Source organism: Centroberyx affinis, unplaced genomic scaffold, assembly GCF_046629955.1.
Source record: "Centroberyx affinis isolate AG114_WGS23_722 - 3 ecotype Tasmania unplaced genomic scaffold, CSIRO-AGI_Caff_v1 ptg007083l_1, whole genome shotgun sequence".
Taxonomy (NCBI): Eukaryota; Metazoa; Chordata; class Actinopteri; order Beryciformes; family Berycidae; genus Centroberyx; species Centroberyx affinis.
In genome coordinates this window covers 1-20,263 of record NW_027283589.1, presented here as the reverse complement: position 1 = coordinate 20,263, position 20,263 = coordinate 1, and the positions used below count along the sequence as shown (strand labels likewise).

General features: G+C 44.3%; 1 protein-coding gene across 1 annotated transcript; it reads left to right on the top strand.

Annotated features, from left to right (window-relative positions):
* Nucleotides 1–1,913: 1,913 nt before the first annotated feature.
* LOC139639297 (intermembrane lipid transfer protein VPS13C-like) lies at nucleotides 1,914–19,907 on the top strand (the record flags this gene model as incomplete). The annotated part of the gene is made up of 16 exons (XM_071513381.1): nucleotides 1,914–2,218; nucleotides 3,960–4,107; nucleotides 4,570–4,678; nucleotides 5,432–5,565; nucleotides 6,296–6,452; nucleotides 7,206–7,285; nucleotides 9,180–9,239; nucleotides 10,096–10,255; nucleotides 12,605–12,724; nucleotides 14,523–14,626; nucleotides 15,456–15,623; nucleotides 16,600–16,904; nucleotides 17,483–17,627; nucleotides 18,295–18,445; nucleotides 19,031–19,149; nucleotides 19,738–19,907. Coding segments are annotated over 16 exons (2,435 nt in total), but the record flags the coding sequence as incomplete, so codon positions are not given.
* Nucleotides 19,908–20,263: the final 356 nt, after the last annotated feature.

The window sequence follows — 20,263 nt, the reverse complement described above, 5'->3', positions numbered from 1 at the left end:
CCGACTATTATAATAGCCTAATGTTAGATGGCAGATTACATAAATATGAAAATATAAAGACATTGAACAACATTGCTCATTTGTGACAGTCACATAGCGATAGTAATCACAGTTAGCTAGCGAACAATGTTTCACTTACTTTCACTTTCCTCTTCCACATGTGCGGGCAGTAACAGTCGGCCTGTTTCATTGTCAACATCCGTTGTTGCTCACTTCCGTTGTTATGTTGTGGCTTTTGCATTTGTGTTTTCCGTTAATGCGCTTTGTGTTTTTCGACTTTGCAAAGTGTTTTGGATCTGTTTGTTCGTCACGTCTCGGCCACCGTAGAAACGCTGCCTGCTGCTGCAGAGCAGATGGTCGGGTCAGACTGATTTTATGAGCGTACACTTCTGTTATCTCGCTTACAAGATATTTAATATTTACATTTCAGGCATTTAGCCGGCTCTCTTACCCAGACTGATTCAGTAAAATCGACTTCTTCAATTCCTAGAGCACCGACGTTACAAGCAGCCGATAGTCAGGGGGGCGAGGGTCAGAGGTCACAGCGCCAAGTGAAAATAGAAATGGGTCGGACTATTTTGGAATAAAATAGAACACTTTGGATTCGCTTAATTTGAACATTCCTGGTGGTTAGTGAGGTTCCAGCTGCACATGCTGTGAGTTAGAGTCAGTGATGCGTCTGTTGTCAGTGATTTACCCAGCAGCCTGACTGCATGTTGGCGTCTCTTGTTCGACTTCAACAGCTTTCTGGACAGCAGACCTGGGTCCAAGCATTCGCAAATACTTTGATGTGTTTGTTTTATCCTACCTGGAGCGGCAGGTGGGTGGAGTTTACCACATCAGGACAAGTTATCAGTGGCAGTAAAGTCCACTAACTTTCTGCCACCTGTTGTGTGTCCTGCACCACAGAGCCTGAATGGACAGAAAAGAACAGTCCTTCCACTGTTTGTCATGCTAATTTGTCTAGTTCAGCATAAAATAGTGATTATAGAATTTTAAGTGTTAGTTGCTATGGTGACAACACAGTCTGGACATTAAGGCTGTAAAGTCTGTCTCACTGTGAGAACTAAGCAGATGAGTCTGTTAGCAAACTGTCAGAACTCAACTGGAAGCTAACGTTAGCGACGAGGCTAACGTTAGCGATGAGGCTAACGTAGCTTTATCACAGACTGGACTTCTCTCTCTAGCTCTTCTAGTCAACATTAGCATGTTAGCATTAGCATGTTAGCAATCCATGGCAGCAAGGAGACAGAGAAGCTGCTTTGGTTCTTGCTGTAAAACCTCTCAGCTCAGTGACTTGCTGCGAGTCGCTTTATACAGAAGCTAGTCCAACGGGTCACAGCAAGATGGCCGCCGCTCCGACCGTCTAGGAGCGTTGATTTGAACGGGAATGACCGATCTATCCGTTCAAGTTCTGTGGTTCCACCCCACCCACCTGGGACTCCAGGCAGGTCAAAACAAACGCTCACAGTGTGTTTGGCTCCGGTCTGACAGGCTCCAGTCTGGAATGGTTTGTCTCGGCACGAATGAAGGAATGCTTTTCATGCACAACATGTAACAGTCAGACTCACTCTCTCCATAAGTGCTATGCAGCTGTCACTCAACTGCCATCTTAACCCTCTGATTACCGCCCCCCCACCACCCCCTCCCCCTCCCCCCACTCCCACATAACAGTGTGTGTGAATTCACTTCCTTGAAAATGGAGTCAAGGGTTCAAATTTGCATCGACCATCCAGATTTTATTTTATTTCTGTGTTTATTTTGCATGATGCCAGTTCCAGGCAGTGAGCTCGTCACATGACTCTCCCTCCCTCTAACTGCGTCACTTCCTCCCCTCATGGCTGACTTCCTGATGCGGCGCGGCTCGCTCTGCCGGTTCTCCTCGCTCACCGGCCGCTCCGTTCGCTCCTCAGACGTTCGTGGACAACTTCCAGACGGCGAAGGAAGCGCTGAGCGCGGCGACGGCCCAGGCGGCGGAGAAGGCGGCGTCCAGCGTCAGAGACTTCGCCCAGAAGAGCTTCCGTCTGTCCATGGACATCAAGCTGAAGGCCCCGCTCATCGTCGTCCCCCAGTCCTCCGTCTCCCACAATGCCTTTGTGGTGGACCTGGGTCTGATCACGGTGGGGAACAGCTTCTCCCTGCTGCCCGCCGAAGGCTTCCCTCTGCCTGCTGTGGTGGAGAAGATGGAGGTGAAGCTGACGCAGCTGAAGCTGTCCAGGTACCAGACGAGAAGCATCCGGCAGTTTCTGTCAGATGAAAACTTGAGAAAAGCAGCTTTATATTAATATATACACTCACTGAGCACTTTATTAGGTACACCTGTCTAGTGCCGTCTGGTCATCTGTTGTGCAGCTCATTTTGAGTTGTGAGATGCTCTTCTGCACTCCACTGTTGTGCTGAGCTGTTATTGGAGCGTTTGTGGCCTTTCTGTTAGCTTGACCCAGTCTGCCTGTTCTCCTCTGACCTCTGACCTCTGACCTCTCATTAACAAGCTGTTTTCTCTGTAAACTCTACAGACTGTAGTGTGAAAATCCCTGGAGGTCAGCTGCTTCTGAGCTGCTGAACCTGCTGTCAGACCGCTCAGAGTCTCTTAGATCAACATCTCGCCCGTTCTAATGTTTGGTCGAAACAAAAAAACTAAACCATATAGAGGAAAAAAGAAGAAAAAATCCAAGCCCCTCTCTTCTGTGTAAAGTTAAAACGCCTTCATTATTCTTGGCTAGTTCATGTTAAAATGTTAGAAAACAGAGAACAATGAAACATAACATAAAAAAAATAAACCACTTCACCATGTCCGCATACTTTATATATTGAGCTGCAGCCACATGATTGGCTGTTTGGAGGAGCAGGCTGTTAACGAGCATCCACCTAATAAAGTTTTCAGTGAGTGTATATCCAGGGTTTGAATGGTTTTCATGGTCCTGAGGGTCGAGCCTGGCTCTGCCTTTAAAGGATCAGTTGATAGATTTAGTTCCTCTGTATAACTCCTCTCTTCCTGCTGTAGCTCTTGGACCCACAGACATTATTGTCTCCAGAGTCAGCTGGGCCGATCCACCGAGGGGAAACGGTCGGTGCCACTGCTTTCCGGGCCGCACCGTTTCCCCTCGGCGGATCGTCTTCTACAGAACTCTACCGTTCACGATCCGACCCGACCGTCCGGAACCGGATCGCTCCGCCGGGAACCGCCTTTCACCCCCCAGCTCTGTGCTGCGGAGAGAAAAATAGTTCTGTGATTTCCTGGAACTGAGTCTGTTTCCTCTCTGCTGTGGAGACACAGACGGCTTTTCTGGAATATTCTGACAAACAGTTTGGACTCATTGTTGCAGCAAGAGGCAGCGGAGCTTCAACTGACAGCTGACTGGAGACAATACTGTCTGTGGGTCCAACAGCTACAGACAATACTGTCTGTGGGTCCAACAGCTACAGACAATACTGTCTGTGGGTCCAACAGCTACAGACAATACTGTCTGTGGGTCCGACAACTACAGACAATACTGTCTGTGGGTCCAAGACTACAGACAATACTGTCTGTGGGTCCAACAGCTACAGATAATACTGTCTGTGGGTCCAACAACTACAGACAATACTGTCTGTGGGTCCAACAACTACAGACAATACTGTCTGTGGGTCCAACAGCTACAGACAATACTGTCTGTGGGTCCAAGAGCTACAGGAGGAGGAGAGGAGTTATATAGAGGAACTAAATCTATCAACTGATCCTTTAAACTACCATGGAAACATTCAGGTCAATTAAAAACATGGAAATCAGTATAAAGTAAAGTAAAATTTTTGTATGATCTCTGACATCAGTCTACATGTTGCACTGCTGTATCTTTGTATTCTTGCCACACAAGCTGCCAATTGGACACTTCATTAGAAATTTTGGATTTGTTTTATGATTATCTGTCATTCCTTTCTCTATTATTTTATTTTTTGTCATAATTATTCTCTGTTGGCAGAACGGTTCTGAAGCGAGGTTCCCCGCAGCCGGACTTTGAGATTCTCCAACCAATCAACTTGGAGCTTCTCGTCAACAGAAACCTGGCCGCTTCCTGGTTCACCAAGATCCCCGGTGTTCAGGTCCAGGGAGTCCTGAAGTCCATGAATGTAGGAGTCACCACACACTGACACTGTTCTGCATGATGAAACATAATGTCATGTTCTGTCCATCAGCTCCACCAGAACGTTAAAACAGTCCTGTGCTGTGTGATTTAAGAAATGCTGCTGGACCAGAACCGAAGCTTTATTTTAGGTTTCACTTCGCATTTGCTAACAAATCTAAAAAGTGAAATTCTGCCAAAATAATACCCAGAAGTTAGTTATTATATAATGATATACTATATTAGCATTTTCAAATCTGAATTTGTATTGAACTTTTTTTTGCCATGAGATTGTTTTTGAGTCAAAATCGTACATACTTGGTGAAACTTGGTATTGGTACCAAAGCCAAAAGTTTGGGTATCGCAGCGCCTGAGAGTTAATGTTATTGTTTTGGAGTGATGTCAGAACATGTGGTCGTCTTCATGATGTTACGTGTTAAAGTGTAAACCGTCTCCTCCGTCCATCCAGGTCAGTCTGGGTCAGGAAGACTTCGGAGTGCTGATGAAGATCCTGGTGGAAAACATCGGAGAGGGAAGTAAAGAGCACAGTCTGGACCTGAAGAGGCAGGGGGCTGAAGGTGAGTCCGCTCCACCTGCTGGTCCACACCTTCTGCTTCTGAACACTGCACCTGCTGGTCCACACCTTCTGCTTCTGAACACTGCACCTGCTGGTCCACACCTTCTGCTTCTGAACACTGCACCTGCTGGTCCACACCTTCTGCTTCTGAACACTGCACCTGCTGGTCCACACCTTCTGCTTCTGAACACTGCACCTGCTGGTCCACACCTTCTGCTTCTGAACACTGCATTTTCCCCAACAGTTCCTCTCGGGGAAGAAGCCGCAGGGCAGCAGAGATTCAGAAAACTGAACATAAACAAACTGTCTGAGGAATCTTCAGTCACATTCACTTTTATGATAACATGTCTACGTTTATTTGACAAGTGATAAAACTTAGCAGCAGAGTGATAAAATATGATGATTAAAAACATTGAAGAAGAGATGTGATCAGTCTGTTCAGGAGCGATGATAAACCCAAAGAATTATTAAACATCTCACTTGAAAACAAACAAGCTGAACACAACTGGACCGGAAACAGAATCTAGATCACAGAACACAACATGAACACCTTTCTTTTCCTTGGGTTGATATTTGTATTTGATGGGAGGATCTGAACGTTTGAAAGTTAATTGTTGTTTTTCATTTCCTCCTCTGTTGCCAAATGAAATTATGACCACTTCCCTGTTTTATACTGAAACGTCTATAAAGAAATTGATCAGAAAACATCAGTGAAAGAGAGAACTAACTTGTTTTCTCTCCTCTGCGTCCTCAGCGAAGGCGGAGCTGTGTGAGCAGCAGATGGAGGCGGTGATGTCACCGGCAGGAGGCGGAGCTCCGCCGGCCGCCACCAACGGAGCGCCGGGCGAAAACACCTTTAACGTTCTGCTCAACTTTGAAATCAAAGAGGTAAAAAACACACCGGCTGGAGAGAGGATTCACTCTGCTGCTGGACATGTTACCAACATGGCAGCATGTCCCCCGTACTCGTCGTTAACCGCTCTCCAAACATGATGACTTGTCTCCAAACACGATGACTTGTCTCCAAACATGATGACTTGTCTCCAAACATGATGACTTGTCTCCAAACATGATGACTTGTCTCCAAACACGATGACTTGTCTCCAAACATGATGACTTGTCTCCAAACACGATGACTTGTCTCCAAACACGATGACTTGTCTCCAAACATGATGACTTGTCTCCAAACATGATGACTTGTCTCCAAACATGATGACTTGTCTCCAAACGCAATGACTTGTCTCCAAACGCAATGACTTGTCTCCAAACACGTTGACTTGTCTCCAAACGCAATAACTTGTCTCCAAACACTATAACTTGTCTCCAAACCCTATAACTTGTCTTCAAATGCAATAACTTGTCTCCAAACATGATGACTTGTCTCCAAACGCAATGACTTGTCTCCAAACGCAATAACTTGTCTCCAAACACGTTGACTTGTCTCCAAACACGATAACATGTCTCCAAACATTAGAACTTGTCTCCAAACATTAGAACTTGTCTCCAAACATTAGAACTTGTCTCCAAACACGATAACATGTCTCCAAACATTGTCACTCATCTCCAAACTCGATGACTTGTCTCTGAACACGATGACTCGTCTGGTTCCTTGTCCCAGGTGGTGCTGAAGCTGAAGAAGCCCAGGCAGCAGGCGGAGGTTCCCTTCCTGCTGTTCCACCTGGAGCAGCTGGGCATCGACACCAAAGTGAGGAAGTACGACATGTGTGCCACCGCCTACATCAGGAAGATCTGCATGAAGTGCCTGGAGTTCACCGGTCAGTTCACTGCTCTCCTGCAGCAGACGGCTTCGAAGTGTCTCTGAACCAGCTGTTTAGTAGACGATAGGCGACTAAAAAAAATAAAAAACATTCCCCACCCCTCCCGGCCATGGCACCATGTGTTGCTTAGATAGCAACTGTACAAACTTTTACCGATAAACTTCAATTAATAGCCTGGGATTTTATTATTTTTATTTTTATTATTATTATTTTACACTGAACTCAACCGGCCTATATTTGGGACAGCGTCTATATGGGTCAGGCCTTTAAGTCCTTTCACACAAAGCTCTTGCTCAGCAAAATGGGAAATACTATCAAATTGTTTATCTAAACCAGTATGGATATTACTTGTATAAAAATTAACGTTTGAATGCAAGTAAAAAATAAATAAACTGCTTCTCAGTGTCAATGGCAACCGGCTTCTAATTGAGACCGGCCTTTATTAGTCAAAAGGTGTAGCCACACCCAGCCAGTGAAAGGGACTCGGCATTTAACTGAAGTTTTACGGTAAACTTAGAAACCTATAATCTACTAGAGGTAGGATAGTAAAAAAGTGTTTTCCCTTTTCCACAATCCACAACCTCCATATAATATCATATATTACAATACTTTTGCGGGACAGTATCGCGATATAAAATGTTGGCTATCGCCCAAGCCTAGCAGACCACACACGTCTGTTCATGACATGTTGGCTGTCAGGATCAAACCTGTGACTCCTCTTCTCTTCTTCTTCCTCTCTCTCTTCTTCAGACTCTGTCGGCGAGCCTCTCTGTCTGATCAGCTCTTCTGTGGAATCTGGTGCTGAGCTGCTCAAAGTGCAATACTTCAAGGTGGGAACATCACAACATTACATTATTCTTATTATCTTATTTATTGTCAAATATCGTTTGTCATTTGTCACAGCAGGTATGACAGACTGAGGGGTAGAGAGCTTTAGTTCACTTTTCTGTGACTGGAAACATGCTTGATGTGATCTGAATTATCCTGATGCAGGAAGCTCCACCCACCTGGTGCTCCACAAAGGCTAAAACAAACACTCAGACTACGTTCATGTTCAGATTGTTCAGGTTTGTCTGAACTCTGCAGAGTTTCCTCCTGTAGCTGGTTCTGTTCTCCAGGTGAGAACGACGACCTCTGAACCACTGAGACTCCTGGAGATCTGAGTTTGTTAAGCCAACCAACTACAGGGAACTGCCCCGAAACACAAGGGATTATGGGTAGAAGGAGACGGAAAGCCTGGACTTCTTCATGTGTTGTTAACTGCTTTGAACACCACAGAAGAAGAGACAAACAAGTCCATGTTAGATCTGTTGTTGTGATTGGTCAGTGACGCTTCTCCTCTCTGGTTCAGATCAGAGAAACCAGCAGGAGGAGGATCAGCTGCAGCTCCAGTTTGCCTCCTGTGTTGTCTGATGAAAACATTTTACAGCAGGTTTCTTTGAATTTACCCAGAATCCATCAGGATGTATCTGGATGTCCGTTCTGCCTGTTAAAAAGCCATTAGCCATATGGCTCAGTCCGCCCATATCTGCCCCTCCAGGCTGCGTTCACAACACAGAAATGTCCGCCGGCTGCGCTCCGGTCTCTTCTGTTTTATAGATAGCTGCAGGAGAAGAGGTGTCACTCTGTGGAGTCATCCTGCTCTCACTGGTAAACAGGCTGGAGTGTGCTTCAAGATGCATGACGTCAGGTTCAAGGTTTTATTGGGGAAATTGTCTTGCGGCGAGTCGTACAACAAAACACCAAACCACAGTGAACACAGAGTTCAACACAGAAACCTGCAGGAGACCGTGGACACAGCTGGAGAAGGTTCTGGAGCAAATCCACAGACTGAAACCAGACTGAAGTTCTCTTCTGCTTTGTTTCCCAAACCTGCTTCACTCTTTCAATCAATCTGCTGCACTTTTATTTCCCCCGTCTCTTCTTTTGTTTGATCTCATGATGTGTTCAAACACAAACCAGATTTTAAACGAGGGAAAATAAACAAGGTCCCCACAGGTCCTTGAAATCCTTGAAAGTTTGTGAATTTGAGAAAAAAAAAATCTTTTTGAATTTTGAGTTTTTGAAAATAGACATGGATCATTGAAAGTGTTTGAAATTATATTTTGTGCAAGAATAGAAATTGAAATTCTTTAGATATTTTTTTTACTTAGTAAATAGGCCTCGTTCCTCTGTATGTGTGTCTGTTTCACCTCCACCTGCCTGGAGAAAGAGTGTCGGTCACCTGAGAGACTGAAGTGGAATATTCTCAGTGTTGTAACAGTAATGAACCTTGATCCGTGTCTCAGACTGTGCCGTGTTGGGTCCTTGAATTTGAGGGAATTGGGTCTGGAAAGTCCTTGAAAAGTCCTTGAATTTGATGTTTAAGAAGGTGTGGGAACCCTGAATAAAGTTTTGACAGGAGGAAGATGATCAGGTCATCGATGACCTGATGAAGATCTGATCGATCGAAATGTTGTCAAAAAAAATCAGTACAGCGTAGTTTAGTGTGTGGGCTCTTCCTCCTTTTTTATCATATGTATGTTTGTTAAATAGACTAAACCTAAACTTTCTGTCTGTCTGTCTGTCTGTCTGTCTGTCTGTCTGTCTGTCTGTCTGCTTGCCTGTCTGTCTGTCTGTCTGTCTGCTTGCCTGTCTGTCTGTCTGCCTGTCTGCCTGTCTGTCTGCCTGTCTGTCTGTCTGTCTGTCTGTCTGTCTGTCTGTCTGTCTGTTGTGTTTCCTCAGGCGGACCGGACTGGACCAAACTTCTCCACTGTGTACAAGAATACAGAGCAGATGATCAATGTGAGTAGTGAGTTCTTCACCTCAGGTCTCTGAAGGTTTTGAAGCCAACAGATCTGGTTTAGGATCTCCACCATGTTGACATGTTGACATGTTGACATGTTGACATGTTGACATGTTGACATGTTCTGGAGGCGGAGCAGCCAGAGAGGCTGAGGCTCGACACAGAGCCACAGCTCCACCTGCTGTTGGCTGTTGGAAAACAACACAGTGTTTTATCTGCTATGTCTGTTAACAACACGATTATTTAGAAAATCTCCATCAGGACACACGTTAGAAGAAGTGAAATTAGCTGCTGAGGCCAAAACCTCTAGTGGAGAAAATGTATTGATTTATATTTTTATCAGAAGTTGGTTTGTGGTCCGTTGACTTCATGGAGGTTTGGAGTCTTTCTGGAGCCGGACTCTAGCGGACTGTAGCAGCAGCCGCTTCCTCACTGGCTTCAGAACTCACCTGAAGGTTTGGCTGCTTGGTCCAGACTCAGTCTGTCAGCAGGACACTGTGAACCTCCACCTGCAGGTCATCAGTCTGCTCAGTCTGGAGGATCAGGCTGTGAATCTGTCTGTTTGGAATGAATCAGAATAATAATTAGTTTTTATTTTGTGCCTTTGATAGTTATGAAAATGACACTTTATTCAAATGGTGAACATCTTGTTTTTGGAATCAAACTCTTCTTCCCTTATATTTCTCTCCCTCTCTCTCTCTCTCTCTCTCTCTCTCTCCCTCTCTCTCTCCCTCTCTTTCTCTCTCTCCCTCTCTCTCTCTCTCTCTCTCTCTCTCTCTCTCTCTCTCTCTCTCTCTCTCTCTCTCTCTCTCTCTCTCCCTCTCTCTCTCTCTCTCCCCCCCCCCCTCTCTCCAGGTGACCTTCACCTCTCTTGACCTCCTCCTCCACACGGAGGCTCTCCTGTCTGCCATCAACTTCCTGTCTGCGTCTCTCTCGCCCGGCACGCCGCCGTCTCCGGAGAGAGAGAACCGCCCGAAGACTGAGGAGAGCAAGATGTCTGTGTCCGCCAAGTCCAGTGAGGAGAACACACACACACACACACACACACAGACACACACACACACACACACACACACACACACACACAGACACACACACACACACACACACACACACACAGACACACACACAGACACACACACACACATTCACATTTGGAGAAACACTAATTCATCAAACGCGCCGCTGTTGTCAGACAAAAAACACACATCTGCAGAAAGGAAGTTCTCAAGAATTAACAAAAAAACCTTTTCTCTTTAACATCCGTGTGTTTTTGAAACAACACGTGTGTGTGTGTGCGTGTGTGTGTGTGTGTGTGCGTGTGTTAAAGGTCTCTGGGTTAATGAGATGATGGTCTCTCACCACATGATGAGTAAACAAAACAAATCAGAGCAGAAGAGGTTTACTCAGTCCAGTCAGTCCATTTAGAGACATTTTATTGTGGACTGACCTGGAAGAGTCCAGCAGAGCAGAGTGAGGACAATAAAACACACCAGCATGGGTACAGTGACCTGACACACACACACACACACACACACACACACACACACACACACACACACACACACACACACACACACACACACACACACATAAAGAGCAGTGGATCACGTGTGTTTGAGTGTTTGCTCCTCTTGAATCATCTGTTGACAAAAGTTGAGAATAACAGCTGATGGAAGTGGGTCAGTGGAGTCAGGTTTATATTCTGGATCAGACTGGAAGGCTTTTGTCTGTTTCTGTGTCAGTTATGTTTCTGTGTCAGTTATGTTTCTGACACTGAGGTTTCTACTCAGGTTTCTATTCTGTTGTTCTGACTCACTGTTGGTTTCCTTTGTGTTTCTGACCTGGACGCTGAAGCTCCTCTTCAGTCTCGCTCACTGTAATCAGAGGTGAAGAAGTACTGAGATGTTTTACTGCAGTAAAAGTATCAATACAACAATGTAAAGATACTCCATTACAAGTAAAAGTCCTTCATTCAAAATCTTACTGAAGTAAAAGTACATAAGTATTGGCAGCAAAATGTACTTAGAGTATCAAAGTAAACGTACTCATTATGCAAACTGTCCCCATTTAGAACGTTACATTTTTCATAAATTATTGGAATATTAATACTGATTTATTGACATACATGTACATGTAAGCAGCATTTTAAAGTTGTCAACCTGAAGCTAATCTTAACAATTTAGCTATACTTTAGGGTAGTCTAATCTATAACAATGCTATTTTATAGTTATTTTATAAAGATGATCAAATGATTTAAATATAAAATATTGATCTGAAAAGTAACTAGTAACTATAGCTGTGAAATAAATGTAGTGGAGTAAAAAGTACAATATTTCCCTCTAAAATGTAGTGGAGTATAAGTACAAAGTAGCATAACATGGAAATACTCAAGTAAAGTACAAGTACCTCAAAATTGTACTTAAGTATAGTACTTGAGTAAATGTACTTAGTTACTTTCCACCTCTGGCTGTCAGTCTCTGTGGGTAAAGACCTTCAGCAGCTAAAAGACCAAAAATGGAAATGTGAAAATGAAGAGCGATCCCGTTGCCATGGAAACCTGGCTGCTCACACACAGATGAATTCAGACTGACGAACCGAACACAGAACGCTGCTGTAGGTGATGAAGGTTTAACACACACACACACACACACACACACACACACACACACACACACACACCTATATATGACAGGCGTAAACACATATTCATATTCATATAATCGATGATGCCAGGCAAAAACACTAAGCTGAGAAAAGTCTGTTTTTATGAATGAAGAAAAGAAAGCGTCTGATGGAAGTGTGTTTGGAAATGAAACAGCGAAGGTTTTTAACACTTTAAAGCAGTGGTTCTCACCGTGGGGTCCGGGGACCACCAGGGGTCCTTGAGGAGGTTCCAGGGGGTCCCCAGCAAACTGATGAATTGTTAAACTTCAGCAATATTTAATTTACAAGAAGTTAGGGGATGTAGAAGAATGACTATTTTGATCATAGTTTCACTGTTATCTCTCTACAATAGAGATACTTATGAGATTCTGGACAAAATCATATCTGACAATAAAAATATTCTCAGATTTGGGTCCAAGAGACAAATGGGGGTCTGTGGCCCTAATGTGGACTAAATTAGGGTCCTTGATATGAAAAAGGTTGAGAACCACTGCTTTAAAGGACTTCAGAGTGATGAAACTCACTTTGACATTTAGAGTTTCAGACGGCTGTTTTATTTCATAAAGGCTCCGCTCACTTTGGAGGTAAAAGTCTCCACATCTGTCCCTCAGGTTTCACTAAAACAGTTTCTAAGCTTTTCTTCGGTGACAGACTGAGCCGCAGCTAACGTGTCCGACCGTCTCTGTCTCCCCGCCAGCCGCTCTGGCCTCGCCCTCCGACAGTGACATCATCGACCTGAAGGTGATGGTGACGCTGGGAGCCTTCAACGTCCTGGTGTGCGACCAGAGCTGCAACATGGCCGACATCAAGATCCAAGGTACAGATCCACCAGATGAAGATAATAATAGATCAATATATCAGTATCAGTATCGGCTTCATCAGACACACCCAGCAGCTTCCAGGTGGAGCTCCACAGCATCACCTGCTGGTGTGTGAGGCAGCTGTGCCTAATAAAGTGGACACTCTGTGTGACGATATATGAAGAGTTCTGCTCCAAAATGCTATGTCCACTCTTGGGAAAAACATTGTTAGGCAAAGTTCCTCATTCAATATCTCTAAAACAGCGGTTCTCAACGTGGGGTCCGGGGACCAACAGGGGTCCTTGGAGGGGTTCCAAGGGGTCCCCAGCAAATTGATGATTTGTTAAACGTCAGCATTATTTCATTTACAAGAAGTTAACACAATTAGAGAATGTAGAAGAATGACTGTTTTGATCACCTCTCTACTTACAATATAGATAGTTTTCTGGACAAAATCATATCTAACAATAAAAATATTCTCAGATTTGGGTCCGAGAAACAAAATGGGGTCCATGCTTCTAATGTGGACTAAATAAGGGTCCATGATATGAAAAAGGTTGAGAATCACTGCTGTAAAATATAGAAGATCTTGTCTTTGGAAATGTGATCATTTTGTCCACCAGAGACTGAAGCCTCCTGCTGAAAGTCCTCAAAGAACCAGAGCTAGTTTTATTTTGAATCTGTCAGTCAGTCTGTGAGAGTCTGTGTCTTTTGAAATCAGAGGAAAGTTATTGTGGAGTGAAACCAGAGAGGATGAGGATGAGTTTCATCAGAGCGGTCTGTCTGCAGAGCTGCTCTGTCAGGCCGGCTCCACTCAGCTCTCCTCTTCCTCAGATATTCTGAACTGCCAGTTTCCTCCCAAGCGAGGTGTACTCGTCCCAAGCTGAAGTTCCATGAAGCCACATTTTCATTTCCGGTTTTGCTGCCAAAGCGCATTTAATTTTCAAAGTAAAAGCCCCGCAAGGCTGCCACAAGGAACATAGCTGTGAGCGGTGAAATCTCCCTCATTAATAATAATTTATCCAAATGTTTAGGGGGACGATGTAGACAATTTCTGAGTGCATGACTGTCTTCTGATTAGTGCTGACCGGAGAGATGTAATATCAGAACGGTCACAGGAGAAAACATTATCTCACTGTTCTCTTCCTCAGCTGACGTTTTCCTTCATTTTGTCATCCTAACAACGTAAATTAGAGGCAGGTAGTAGAACAAAGCCTGCTGGTGCTGCAGGCTATAAAATGACTCAGTAATGTTAGCTCAGTAGATATTTACACAAACTTTACACCACTGGTAAACACCATGCCTTAAAGTTTATAAATGGAAGCTTCATTCACGCATAGGCTCCGCTCAAATGTTCATGTTGCATGTACAAAACAAAATGAAAAAAGAAAAAAAAACAACAAAGCAAAAGCAGCTCATTAGACACATCACTGCAAACAAAAACTTTGATTAAAGTAACTGATCTACAACAACGGCAGATTGAGCCGACAGAAAAAGAAAGTAGTGTCTCTGTCCGGAGAGCGGAGGTAAAACACAATCAATATAACCAACGATGAAGAAGAACGTTGGACTGCATCATTAAAATGAGAGAAGAAGAGAGCTGAGCGTGGAGCGGGCCTGACAGCGGAGGTCTGCAGACTTTTGTGGCAGTTTCTGCTGGTCCCAGATCAGAGAGCAGTGCAGGTTTGTTTTGTTTGTGTGGGATGTGATGTGGAGAGACCAGGATGAGAGATCAGTAACAAGTCATTTAAAGGTCCAGTTATAGAGGTCAGTATCCTTTGTGTATTAACTTGTGTGTTTCTCTCTGTTCCTCAGGTATTAACGGGTCTCTGCTGATGCAAGGTCCTCAGACTCAGCTCTCCGCCCGGCTCAGAGATTTCATCGTCATCAACGTCGATCCGAAGAGCGTCCACAAGAAGGCAAGGCGCCGCCGAGCCACTTCCTGTTCCTGTTCCTGTTCCTGTTCCTGTTCCTGTTCCTGTTCCTGTTCCTGTTCCTGTTCCTGCTGTCTGAGCTGCAGGGACAAAGTCTAATGGATTCATCACTTTATTTTTTAAATTCTTTATTTAGGGATAACAGGGATTTAAATTACAAGAGACATACATCAATACAGTAGAGATATTGATAAGCAGAGGTTTTATACAGTTGAATGGTATCATTATGCACATGTGCAATTTTCCTCTTTCCTTCCCGAAATCCTTCTAAATTTTTTTTGATTTATTACAACAATTGTAGGTTTCTAGAACTTTGTACAGGCTGAGAAAGGCAGGTGTGTCTGTATAGAGCTGGGAGAGGTTTTGACAAATCAGATGTGGGGAGAGACAACAGAGGGAGGAGACCAGAAAAAACAATGATGAGTTTTGTTAATAAAAATAAAACAACAAAAACAGATTGTTAATTTATCACTTCCATAAAATCTGGCTGTAAGGACCACACATAAGAGACCAATTTCAACCAGAATTTAATAATAGACGGAGTGAAAAAGTATTTTTTTCCATTAGATATATTTCATTTACCAAGTCTATCCGCTCCTGTATTGTGGGTAAGAGCTTTTTTACAAGCAGATATCAAAACGCCAAATAAGTACTCATCGGACCGTCCATACTCAAAATCAATCTTTCCTAAATACAGTGTGCAAAAATGCAAAGATAATTCAGTGGATTCATCACTTCAGCTGAAAACACTCCTGTTCTTCTTCACTCAGCACTTTTTCCTCTCGACTCAGTTCCTCTTCTTTGTGTCTCTCAGGCGATCTCCATCGTGGGCGACGAGGTTTTCAGCTTCTCCATGAGTCTGACTCCCAGCGCCACGGAAGGCGCCGGGTACGCCGACACCAGCCGGACGGACGGCCGGGTGAAGCTGAACGTGGGCTGCATCCAGGTGGTCTACCTGCACAAGTTCTTCATGTCGCTGCTGGTGAGCCTCACATCACATCACATCACCTCACCTCACCTCACCTCACATCACATCACATCACATCACATCACATCACATCACATCACATCACATCACATCACATCACATCACATCACATCACATCACCTCACCTCACCTCACCTCACCTCACCTCACCTCACCTCACCTCACCTCACCTCACCTCACCTCACCTCACCTCACCTCACCTCACCTCACCTCACCTCACCTCACCTCACCTCACCTCACCTCACCTCACCTCACCTCACCTCACCTCACCTCACCTCACCTCACCTCACCTCACCTCACCTCACCTCACATCACATCACATCACATCACATCACATCACATCACATCACATCACATCACATCACATCACATCACATCACATCACATCACATCACATCACATCACATCAGATCTGTCCAGAGTCTTTAAAAACATGATGATAAATACACCAGAGAAACATTACAGTCATAACATTTCAAATTAAATGAAACAGATATGAAGAAGTCAAGTCGAGGTTTTTGTTCTCTTAACTAAAACCGAAACGTTCACCTTCTGTTTTAATGTTTTCCCTTTTGTTGCATCTGAGGAGCCTCTGCTGTATAGGCTGCTCTCTTCAACCACAAAATATAAAGAAGCAACTTAAAACACAATAGCAGTTTTACACATTGTACAGTGACATTTTAATAAATTCTCGTGTAGTTAAGTCCTCATCTTATGTCCTACATTTCATGAGAAAATATCCTTGGAAATACAAAGCTGTTGCTGCCTCAACTTTCAACCAAGGTGCATGAAGCAGAAAAAGCTTGAAAAGAAGAAGAAACTCAGCTGGTGGACGTTCTGTAAAAGCATCTTTACTGATACAGAAAAAACAAGGAATAATGCCATATACATATCTATATTATATATACAGTACTGTATATGGTGTATTGTATTGTAAATAAACTCAGTGTTATTTTTCCCTGTTGTTCAGAACTTCACCAACAACTTCCAGACGGCGAAGGAAGCTCTGAGCGCGGCGACGGCCCAGGCGGCGGAGAAGGCGGCGTCCAGCGTCAGAGACTTCGCCCAGAAGAGCTTCCGTCTGTCCATGGACATCAGGCTGAAGGCCCCGCTCATCATCGTCCCCCAGTCCTCCGTCTCCCACAATGCACTGGAGGTGGACCTGGGTCTGATCACGGTGGGGAACAGCTTCTCCCTGCTGCCGGTGGACGGCTGCCCGCTGCCCGCCGTCATCGACAACATGGACGTCCAGCTGACTCAGCTCAAACTGTCCAGGTCAGTCGCTCCGGAGGGAAGAAAGCAGCAGCTGCTCCTCAGACTGGGAGTGACAAGAATGTCTTAAAAACCAGAGAAGGTGGCACTGTGTTGGGACAGAAAAAGCTAATAAGCAAAAATAAACATCACATCCAACTAGGCTCCTCTTCTCTGGTTTAGCAGGATGTGTGTGACTGACAGTGAACTGCAAAAGTAAAGTAGTCTGCATACCAAGAGGAAAAAAAGCTGAAAAACTAAAAGAATGTTTAATTGCATACAAGAATACAAGAGTCAACTGAAGAACTTAATAGCAAATGACAGCAAAAGCTTAAAGCCTTTATTTTGCCTTGTGAGTGTGAAAAGTTGAAGCTGCTAAAGGGAAAGAATAATAGTTGGTTTGAATTCAGTTATGTTAAAAAAAATAGAGAAATATAAGGATTTTTAGTAAAGGCCTAATGCAAGTCAATACATGATATAATAGATATGATGTTGTCTTCTCCTACAGTGTGTATACAGGATGTTGCTGGAGCTTTTCTTGACCTTAAGAGAGACTAGCTCACTGGAGTAAACTGGTTTATTGGTCTGTGGTCTTGCTGCAGGATCTCCATGGACCCGGCGGGCCGGCCCCGCTCCGAGCTGCTGGAGCCGCTCAACCTGCTGCTGAGCATCAAGAGGAACCTGGCGGCCTCCTGGTACCACAAGATGGCCGCCGTGGAAATCGACGGAGATCTGAAGCCCATGAAGGTACGAGCAGGTCTACAGCCGGCTGAGGAACCTTCAGCTCAGTTCAGTTCAAATCCTTACTGTCCTGTGAGAGAAATCTGGTTTACAGACAGGGTTTAATATAAAGCCATACAACAAATCCCAACATGATATATCGCACATTCAGGCTTCAGGAAACAGAGAGGAGTCAAAAACAGCTCATCATAATGTTCACTGTATTTGCTTGTTGCGCTGCCTGTAAAGCACTTTGTAACTCTGTTTTGCAAAGTGTAAGACAAATAAAGTTTATTATAATATTTCCACACTGAAGGGACCTTCTGATGGCAGCCATGTTTGCATAATGACAGACTGTTACTAACTCCTGTGTTCTTGTTTTTGCAAACGGTCGACATTTAAGCCGGTGAAGGTACGATCTGTATAAAGCCTCCTGTACTGTAGCAGCTTCACCCTGATACTGTTCAGTTGTAGTGGAAACAGAGTTTAGCTGGATCAGTTTGTGTGTTGACAGCCTGCAGCTCTAGTGGAGAATCCTTCTTGTACCTCAGTAGGTGAAGTTTCTAACCTCAAGAGGAAAACTATGGAATGAAGCCAAGGACGCTGTGCAGCATTTATTAAAACTCAACATTAAAAGTGAAAGTAGTCGGGAGAAACCAGGCTGAACCTTGTTCCTCCTGCGCTTTGCCTCCAGGTGGCGCTGAGTCAGGACGACCTGAAGGTTCTGCTGAGGATCCTGATGGAGAACCTGGGAGAGGCCAGCAGCCTGCAGGAGAACCTGGATCCTGCTGCCTCCAGACAGACAGAGAGCCTGCAGATCAGAACCTCCAGCTCCCCACACACAGGTCTGGGCTGACTGGAGATACCGGGGCTAAGGGTGATGAGGATGATAATGAGGATGAGGATGTAGTGGCGATAATGAGGATGATAATGAGGATGTAGTGGCGATAATGAGGATGATCATGAGGATGTAGCGTGATCATGAGTATAACAATGAGGATGTGGTGATAATCAGGATGGAGATGGCAGAGGTGATAATGGGGATGTAATTGTGATAATGAGGATGTAGTGGTGATAATGAGGAAGATAAGGATGGCAGGTGTGTTAATGAGTATATAGTGGTGATAATGAGAATGGTAATTGCGATAATGAGGATGACGATGCTAGAGGTGATAGTGAGGATGATAATGAGGATGGTAGTGGTGATAATGATGATTTCAATGAGGATGGTAGTGGTGATAATGAGGATGAAGATGATAGATGTGATAGTGAAGACGATAATGAGGATGGTAATGGTTATAATGAGGGTGATAATGATGATGCGATTGTGATAATGAGGATGCAGTGGTGATAATGTAGTGTTGATCAGGGGGAAATACTGTTTTGGACCGGATAGTTGTGGGTAGTTATAGTTGTTATGTTGATCTCAGACGGAGCTGAGAAGCAGAGTGACATCATCGATCAGGAGGAGGAGCCTCAGGAAACCGTCAAGTTCAACTTCAACATCGAGTCTCTGGGTCTGGTGCTGTACAGCGACGACCCCAAACAGGTGAGGTCTGAGATATCACAATATTCAATATTATCGAATATTGACCCAAGCCTAGTTCCAACAGACTGGACTTGCTTCTCCTGGAACATCCCATAAACCAGTGGTTCTCAACGTGGGGTCCGGGGACCACCAGGGGTCCTTGAGCGGGTTCCAGGGGGTCCCCAGCAAACTGATGAATTGTTAAACTTCAGCAATATTTACTTTACAAGAAGTTAGGGGATGTAGAAGAATGACTGATGCTTTTGATCATGGTTTCACTGTTATCTCTCTACAATAGAGATACTTATGGGATTCTGGACAAAATCATATCTAACAATAAAAATATTCTCAGATTTGGATCCAAGAGACAAAATCTCATCAAATGGGGGTCCGTGGCTCTAATGTGGACTAAATTAGGGTCCTTGATATGAAAAAGGTTGAGAATCACTGCCCTCTCCTACAGTACTACAGTAGGATGAATACATGAAGCAGGACTTCTTCCATGGCTGCCACTGAATACAGGACAGATGCAGAATGAATGCAGTAGAATCTGTCCCATGATATCAGACAGCTTCACCATGGATCTTCCCCCCCCCCCCCCCCCCTCAGTCCCCCACCCTGGGCCGGCACCAGGAGAGCCTCCGGCTGGGAGAGTTCGCCCTCCACCTGCTGAAGGCCTCTGGGAAGCTGCTGAGCGACGGCAGCGTGGAGGTGAGCACCGTGCTGAGCGGCTGCACCCTGGACGACCTGCGGAGCGGCATGCAGAGGGTCAGCTCCAGGTGAGACTCACCTGACCTGAGGCTGTCTGACTCCTCCCTCTGTTCACCTGTGTTCCCCTTTCACTGTCACCATGCTCACTATTTTATGCATTACTTTTTATTTAATTTATATCTAGTGTATCTAGTGTACTTGTTTATACTCTTTTTTTTTTTACTATTAATATTTTTATCATTACTATTATTGGTAACACTTTACCACGTTCACCACTTTACACATTAATGTTTAATAAGCATTAACTAACCCTTAATTAACAGTTAACTAATGTGTCTGGTAATCATTTACTAATGGTGTTCATGTTAACTAAGTTATTCATTTACACATTATTTAATAGTCATCTTTATAAACTATTAAATAA